At 54.3% G+C, this 8,539-nt stretch overlaps 3 protein-coding genes across 3 annotated transcripts in view; 1 reads left to right on the forward strand and 2 right to left on the reverse strand.

Annotated features, from left to right (window-relative positions):
• Positions 1-118: 118 nt before the first annotated feature.
• Positions 119-541, reverse strand: PHYSODRAFT_293849 (Mitochondrial/chloroplast ribosomal protein L13; the record flags this gene model as incomplete). Its single annotated transcript, XM_009517247.1, has 1 exon — positions 119-541. The coding sequence occupies one exon, from the start codon at positions 539-541 to the stop codon at positions 119-121; it is 423 nt and encodes a 140-aa protein (XP_009515542.1).
• A 296-nt stretch (positions 542-837) lies between these two features.
• Positions 838-1,510, forward strand: PHYSODRAFT_293850 (hypothetical protein; the record flags this gene model as incomplete). The annotated part of the gene is made up of 2 exons (XM_009517248.1): positions 838-1,058; positions 1,147-1,510. 2 exons carry the CDS (start codon positions 838-840, stop codon positions 1,508-1,510), a joined length of 585 nt encoding a protein of 194 aa, XP_009515543.1.
• Positions 1,511-1,654: 144 nt separating this feature from the next.
• Positions 1,655-8,539, reverse strand: part of PHYSODRAFT_248380 (hypothetical protein) — a gene marked incomplete at both ends in the record, with an annotated part of 13,372 nt that continues 6,487 nt past the window's right edge. The window contains 3 exons of the mRNA XM_009517249.1: positions 1,655-2,655; positions 2,716-4,200; positions 4,222-7,569. Of these exons, the coding sequence (XP_009515544.1) occupies positions 1,655-2,655; positions 2,716-4,200; positions 4,222-7,569 (5,834 nt within the window). The remainder of the gene's footprint in view (positions 2,656-2,715; positions 4,201-4,221; positions 7,570-8,539) is intronic.

An 8,539-nucleotide genomic window follows, 5' to 3' on the forward strand; every position in this document is an offset into this window, starting at 1 on the left:
TTACCCTCCAGTCACTCAATCGCGCCCGTCTTGCCTGGCCTCGTCCGCTCTGCTGTCCACCTACTCTCCCTCTCACTCTCACTCTCACTCTCCTCACTCGATCTATATCGCCTCTGGCCTACAGGATGACGGGGTTCTCGCCCACTTCCGCGACGAAGTCGTGCTCCTCGCCCATGAAGATCTTGAGCTTCTTGTCCTGCAGCGCGCGCATGCGGTTGCGGGGCAGCATGCCGAACACAGCCTTGCGCAGCACCTCCTCGGGCTTGCGCTCGAACAGCTCCTTGGCCGTGCGCTGCTTGAGGCCGCCCGGGTGACCCGTGTGCCAGCGATATAACTTATTGTTCCACTTGTTGCCCGTGAGCACGATGTCCTTGGCGTTGATGACCACCACGTAGTCGCCGCAGTCGACGTTCGGGGCGTACGTGGGTTTGTGCTTGCCGCGCAGAATGGGCGCGAGCTGCGACGCCAGTCGCCCGAGCACCTGGCCCTTGGCGTCCACCACGTGCCACGCCACCTTGGAGGCCTGCGCGATCTTGCTCATGCTTGTCTAGCGCTGGTGTCCTCTTCCGACGTCGAGCTCTGCTTGCTCCTGGCCCCAGATCAACGATTGAGGCCACCCGTCGCCGCGTTCTATTGGAGGCGTAATTTAAGCATTAGGGTTGTGTAAACATACGTTCTTTTATATCAATCATACGTTTTGTATAACATGAAAAAGGGTTGCTTTATTACAAGTGAAAGGCATTGTGATCCATGTATTTTGTCCTTTTTCCATGCTAAATCACCGAGATTAGGAGATTTATACTGTACTCATAGTAAAATCGCTCATTTAAGAGAAATATGGGTCGCTACACGACCGTGCAGACCTTCAGCGACCAGGACGCCAAGGGCGCCGCCGTGGCCTACAACGCGGCGTCGGAGCCCGCCGCAGCCCCCGCCGATGGCGCCAATGAGTCGAAGGATTCGTCCAAGCTCCACATCAACCGCGTGGACAACGTGTCCGGCAGCTCCGCAGGCGCCGGCAGCGGCGACTTCCACACGTACCGCGCCGCCAGACGACGGTACTGTGCTTGACTTGACCAGCGCCCACATAGCGTCAATGTGTCGTGCATTGCGTACTGTGTTCTCATGAGTCTGATCTTCTGGCAGAGAGATGGAGCGCGTGGAGGCCATGGAGCAGCGCTACAAGGAGAACAAGGCGCAGCAGGAGTTCGAGGCCAAGCGCAAACGCAGCGCCGAGGAGTTCGACGCCAAGATGCAGAAGCGCGCGGAAAAGCGGCGACGACGCAAGGAGCGAGCGAAGGCGAAGGCTCTGGACGGAGTCCAAGAGGAGCATGAGGAGGAGCAGAAGGAGGAGAAGAAGGAGGAGGAGGAAGATACTACCGGTAGTGCAGACAAGGAGAAGCAGGTGCCCGAGACGCCCGGCGGCGTGCCGGAGATCCCCAATGACGGCAGCTTTTTGGAGAAGATGCTGACCTTGCAGAAGCAGAAGGCGGAGAGTGAGGAGAAGTGATTAACACGGGGCCGTCCACAGGTTTGGTAGAAGTATCCATTCATTCAGTTGATGCGCATGCAGGTTCTCGTTCTCTCTTTCCTTGTTGCTAACAGGTGTTGGCACGTACATACACAAGAATCATCGGCAGCTAACTTCCTGCAACTAGTTGTCGTCCTGGAAGATGAGCGCGACGCCACGCAACACCCACTTGGCGCTGCCGCAGTCGGTGGGGAGAGTCGCCAAGAAAATGTACGTGTGGCCTCGGAAGCGAGTGAGGTACACCGGGCACTCGTAGATGTTCGGATCGTGACGCAGGTAGCCTACGGAAGACGGCTCCCAGGTCGGGGACGTGGTCACAGCCTTGACGTAGACGACGGGCATGCCCCAGAGGAGCTCCTTGGGATTACTATCCAGCAGTGTGCCGCCACACTCCGTCGGAGGCGAAGAACCGACTGGATAGCGCTCGTTGATCTCGTCTAGAGTACTCCAGCGGGCACCCTCGAGGATAAGCCCGTGCACAAACACACCGTCGTCTGGGTAATACGAGACGGTCGAAGGGTCTTGAATCGTGGTCACGTGAGTCTCCACCGTCATCTGGTTAAGCGGCATAAACCGCTTACGAGACGTGACTTGCAGACACGCTGTCGTGTAGGCTGTGGGGTTAAAGAGGCCAGGCAACCAGATCGAAAACGGCGTGACGAAGCAGCTACCGCCTCCCCCAGTGGTGTCACCTGCCCACGCAGTAAGCTGTTCGTGGCGCTTCACCATGTCGGCAAACCAGCCGCTTAGAGACTTCGTTGACGGCCAAGCCTTCTTCTCCCACTTACACTGCGAGAACGGGTTGCGTCCGGGCACTTCGTTCAGTGACATGGCTGTGGCCAGGTCCTCCATGGCTTGGGACATATTGAGCTGTCCGTTGAGACCCTTCTTCAGATCGCCCAGCGATAAGCGGATCTCCTGCAACAGCACATTCATGCGGCTGCACTCCTGCAGTGCCACCACTACGAATGGACCATGCTCCTCTGTCAGGTGGGGCGTTGCAGCTTCCACGACATCGAGCATGTTGAAGAACTCGGGGCATCGCGCCTCCAAGTCGTCGATGGATGCACGCAGCGCGGCCGTCTTATCACCGCCACCCCCTTCCTCTCCGCCGCCGCCTCCGGCTCCACCACCAATCGTCACAATCGTGTAGCACAGAGTCTCGCACGTTGTGGTAAGGTAACCGATTTCAGCGTTCGGGTGAAGACCGAAAAGCGGTGGCGCCTCGGGAACCATGTTCTTCTCGATGTAGTTGGCGTAGTCTGCAAACGAGAATTCCTGCGGATTCGGCGACTTGAAGCCAGGCCCAAGTTCCATGCCGCTAAGTAGACCAGGGTCGATGAGGACTGCCAGGTAAGTGTTGTTGGTACGACGATCCCAAGCATCCGTGATGTGACCACCGTACATGATCTCACCAAAGAGATAGCGGAGATCATCCCACGGAACGGATGCGTTGTTATCCAGGTACGAGTGCAAGATGTTGGCACAAATGGTAAGGTCGCCAGTGTTGAAACTGTAGGCACGACTCCAGCCTTGCTGACCAAAGCGTCGACGTCCAAGCACGATTGCGTGGAACCAACACAGGGAGAACAGGCAGGCCTTGAACTCGGCCGGCTTAGTGCAAGCCTGAACCTTGTCCTCGCCAAAGTTGGCCCAAGCACGACGCAGATTCGACTGGATGTCCGAAGGAGCCTCGTTGGCCACCTTGATACAGCTCTGAAGCAGAGACTCAGGAATGTTCAGCATGTCTGGTAGCGGAGGCGGCTCAGCGGAGATAAAGCAGCGGAAGAGATCATGAGCACCTTCGGTTGCTACCTCTTCTAACTGACGCTCGAGCGTCGGCAACCACGACTGCATCAAATGCACATTCTGCAGGATGATCCAGCCGCCTTCGGTGCTCAATCGCTTCAACGCGTCACCTGCGTACGCCTCTTGACCTTGGCCCATCGAAATATTGATGAAATTGTTGTTCTCAAGACTCACTCCGTTTGCCTTTCCAAGAGTTTCTACCCATGGCGTTGGGTCAACTCCAGGGAACAGCACGAAGAATATCGGGATGCTCGAGTTCGTCTCGGCGTATGTGGCCTCCATATTGAACGGAGGTTGAGTGACGTATTCCTCACCCAGCGAGTCAAGAATGAACGTGCGCAGAGCATTGGTCACACGATCGGGGCGCATCGCACGCAGCAGAATTAGTCGCTGGAATGGGGTCAGCTTGATGAAATCACCGGGTATCTTCTGTCGTTCAGCATCCTCGGTAGCGAACCACTTTCTCCATTCATCAGGGTCATTTTGGATCGCATCACCCAGTCCTTGGAAAGCTTTAGCACTTTCAAGCGCCTTCAACTTCGACCAAATTGCTGCGGGGAGCCACTCGGAGGCTGAGCCAGCGTTGCCTGCATCCGGGTGGGCCTTGCTGATGAAGAAGTACTCAACTTCCGAGTCGTTCAACAATCCATCCTTGAGCAAAATCTTCAAGCACAGCATCGTTGCCACTGTAAGCTTGTTGCGCTCGAACAGTCCACGACGAACATAGTTATAAACACACGAGGTGATGCTGTCCATTAGCACCTGGCATCGATCCTTCATCTCTTCATCAGTCAGATCCGGGACAGCAGGCTCACTCTCCACGGCGTCTTCATCACCTCCTTCGCCACCTTCACCCCCTTCTGTTGGTGCTGGAGCTCCACCTTCAGCAGGCGCTGCTTCACCTTCTCCACCGTCTGCTTCATTGGCGATGAGGTTCTTCGCTGGCGGTGCCCGGTAGATACCAGACAAAAAGACTTGCTGGAAGGATGCGAGCGAGTAGATGTAGTAGGAGTGTACCTTGCTGATGTCGTTCATCAAGAAGAAGAGCAGGGAACCTCTCGCAGCAATGCTGCGATACTTTTCACTCGTAATGTTCACAGACTCTTGCGTCTTCTTGGCAGCCTCCATGTTGTTCTGTGTACGCTGCGCCTTGTGCTTGGTATCGCTCAGAATTTGAATCAGAGGCTGGTTGTTCGTGATATCGTCGTCTGCGCTAGCCAAGTAGAACAGAATATCATCTTCCAGTTTCTTCAGTTCGATCTTTCCGTTGTTTTGTTCTTGGATCAATTTCTCGCGCTTAATAGCCAGATCTTGGCGCTCTTTCGACACGACCAGGTTCAACAACTGGTCTTCCAGACCAAGCATCGTCACCGTAAAGTTCACGATGGTACATTCTGCTTGAATCTCGGGCGGGTAGTGAGGGTTGCCTAGCTTCGTGTGCAGATACAAGTGGAAGTTGTCGTTGTACGGGACGGACGCGTCACCAATCTGAATTTCATATCGTGCGCCACGACGCGAAGTCGAGCGTTGAATAACTGGAGCCAGGATGGGATCAATCTTCTCGCCCAAGTTTTCAATGAGGAAGGCTCCATCGGTACCGATCGCCGTTTTCAGTCGTTCAATCCACATCTTCTGCCCTACTCGTACGATGATCAGGTTGTTGTGCGCCTCCATCTCACGGATCCATGCAATAGCTTGCAGCTGTGGGTCGACAATAAGCGGCCTTCGTCCCATTGACACCGTAGTCACCACAATGGCACCATTCTCTGTTGACACACGATCAGACGGGAGTTTCTGAGTGTTCCACTCGGCAATTTGGGCATCATTTGTCAGAATGAGAAGCGGGTTGGCTTCTTCAGACATAGCGATGCTCTCCCCACCGGCTGCAGTGCGCAGGTATGGCACCCAGTGCTTGTTAATGAGTTCATCACGGAACGGCTTCGTGAAGGGGCCGATATACGAAATGAAAGCAGAGGCGAGCAACACGTCGCCCACCAGTAGATCCTTCTCCTTCTGAAGCTGCAGGACGTTGATACCCCAACGCACATTTTCGCTGGACAGGTCATTAGTGAGTGTACCTGCAAGCTTCATCTTGCGGTTGCCAGTTTCGACTGCGTTGATGGCGTCTTCCTTCTCCTTTTCCGCTGCTGCGGCTTCAGCCAGAAGCTTGTCGAGCTTAGCCTGTAGATCGGCCACAAGAGCCGTCACTTCGCTGAGGCGTGAGTTTGCAGCTTCGAGCTCCAAGTTTGCTGCAGCCAAAGCCTGTCGCTTGGGTTCGACTGTAACAACGATGTCGTAGTACATGACGATGTTGATGACCCAAGAGCACAAACCTGCAGCGGCCTTGTTCTTCGTAAGGATGGTGTCGTAGTTGAAGTGCTCCATCTCCAAGTACACACGGACCTCTTTCCAGTTCATAGGAGGCACCTTTCCGTCGTCCACCACTTGCTTGAAGCCCACCAAGTAGTCGATGTACTCTGGAATGTTACCCAGAAGCTGCTTCTTGACAGTGTCCCATTTCACATCCTTCACCTTACCAGTCTTGGTGACCTGCACGTTTGGATGCACGCCTGCCAGTAATACCATCGTGGCTGAGAAGACATCGTCCACACCAGCAGGAGGCTTGGACATGGTCTTACACTCGCCCAGATCCTTCTTGTTCAACGAATCAAGCGCTGCCATAGCCTGCTCGACAGCAGGCTCGGCCTTTGCCAGATCCTCTTGTGTAGAGCGCTGCTTCTCAGTGACCTCTGCCTGAATGATAGCGCACTTGGCAGCCTCGTCACCTGCCTTCTTGCTTTCAGTTTCAACGTTCGCCTTCTCCTTGTTGACCGCCTCGGCAATACCGGACGCGACAGCCTTCTTGTCCTCAGCAGCTTCGAGGATGACCTTCAGTTCGACCTCAAGCCGTGACACAGTATCACCAGTCTCCTTGAGTTTCTGCAGGCCTTTCTCTAAGCGATCAATAGCTGCTGCATACTCCTCCACTTTCTTGCGCAGAATCTTCTTGTACAGCTGAAGCAACTCCAGATAGGACTTCGGCGTCGTGTACACGTGACGTCGCTCAACCTGGAAGAACCGCTCGGCACAAATGTTCACCGACTGGAACGAGAACGGCATAAACTTTTCGATACCAGCGCGAGATTCCTCCGACCCCAACAAGTCTCCGATCTCCTTCAGCTTTTCCCGACCGACAGAGAGCAGAGCTTCCTTAGGCCAAGGCTGGAACCAGTCAATAACTGTGCAGTTTACAAGTGCAGGGAACTTGCGAGCGCGGTTACGGAAATCGTCACCCACAGGCGAAAAGCAGAGACACAAGTGCAGGCGTTTCCGAATCTCCGCTTGGAAGAACTTGATCACCTCCTTCCGATCTTTGGTACCAGCAACAGGCGACAGCAAGTTGACGATGTTGTCCATATCTTCCATTGCGAATAGATCTGGAATCTCTCCTGACGCTAACAGATCGTTCAGATAGATCAGGAACTTCTCGTTGGTGATTTGGGAGTCCGTGAGCATGAACACAACTCCTCCATCCTCTTCGTTGCGAGACAGCATCTCCACCACAGCCATGTGCATTTTGCGCAAGTCTTCCTTGAATTCATTCTCGCCGTACTTGGAACTGATCGTGATTTGGCGAACAGTGTAGCCGCAAATGTGAGAGGCCAGGCGTGCCAACGAACGCTTGCCACTACCTCCCACACCAACTAACAGTGCGTGGCCACTCTCGTTACGCAGAATACGAACGATGCGAGCCACGTGCTTGACTGCATCGTCGAAGAGATCCAGCTGCATAGCGGTATTGTTCTCGTTGTTGTTGTAGTCACGCAGCTGAACCTGCAAGTTCATCTTGAGATCGTCCAGGTTGGTCCCCATGATCTGGTCGTATTCACTATCGCCATCTTTTGTGAAGTGGCAGAAGATGAGCGGCCACGAGTTCTCTGCAGCGTAATAGCGACTCGTATTGCAGGATGCAAACGACTTCTTCACTTGCATCTGCACCAACTGGTTGTACTTCTCAATGTCCGCCTTGCACACAAGTCGATCTCCATACACTCGTTCGCTCTCGTGTAGCCACAGCAGCACGAACTTCTCTGTGCTGTTAAATCGATCCTTCTTGGACGCGATCAAACCTTGGAAGACGTTGGACAGGTGACGCACGTTGAACTCGTAGTGGAAGTTGGCTGCCGTCTTACGGAACGTGCTCACTACACTGGCGTGGAGACTCAGCGCTGCCTTGATCAGCGCGTTGGAGAACTGCGAGTTGCATAGCTCATCGGCAAATCCTGACAAATGTCCACCAAGGAAAGTCTCGTAGATTGTGACCAAACTTGGTGCTTCGGGCATGCCCATAGCGAATGTACAGAAGTGGCGCTGAAGGCGTGGGTCGACGAGGAACGAGCCTGCCGTGGGATTCATACCAGATACCACTTGAGTATTCAGGATATTCTGAGGCTGGAGCTTCACGCGGTCGAACCAATGTCGGTACTCCATCACCTGTCGTAGCAGCGAGATAGCGCTCTGTGTGTTGTAAGGGTCCACTTCTGGCAGATTCAGATCGTCCATGAAGTAGATGAGTCGGGCTTTGCCTGGTGGACCAAGGTTGATACCCGTCTTGCGCTCCAGTTGGCCAAACATGGTCTGCTGCAAGATCGCACTCGTGGTGTAGAAGTTGAAGTTGATGGTGCAGTAGCGGAATGCAGCCGTCGCCTCGTCCTTGCTGAGCTTTTTCAGCATGCCCATGATATTCTGCGTCTTACCGGTACCTGCAGGTCCGCATACCATCACTGGAACACTCTTGGAGATGAGGTTCTCCAGCCAGAATGCAATCGATGCCGTCTCAGTCGTAGGCACAGTGATCTGGTTGATCGGGCTCGGAGAGACATACGTCTCGGTGTAGAAGTACGGGCTCTTAGACCAAGAATTGAACTTGGACGTCTCTGGATCTAGCCAGAAATCAAACACAGTGTTGCTCGCCGACGCCACCAGCTTCACATCCTTCCACTGGTTCTTCCACCAGTTGCTAAACTCTGCCGAGTAGTCTGTGCCATCGTCACTCATTGTGAGGATGGAGCCGAAGGACCATACGCAGCAGAAAACGAATGTATTCTGCATCACCGTGTAGTCTTCCAGCACTTGAGGGGTCAGCAAGCAGTCGATCATGTTGAGCAAGTTCGTCACAAGTGTCGTCTCCTCCACTGG

This window comes from Phytophthora sojae, assembly GCF_000149755.1.
Source record: "Phytophthora sojae unplaced genomic scaffold PHYSOscaffold_1, whole genome shotgun sequence".
Taxonomy (NCBI): Eukaryota; Oomycota; class Peronosporomycetes; order Peronosporales; family Peronosporaceae; genus Phytophthora; species Phytophthora sojae.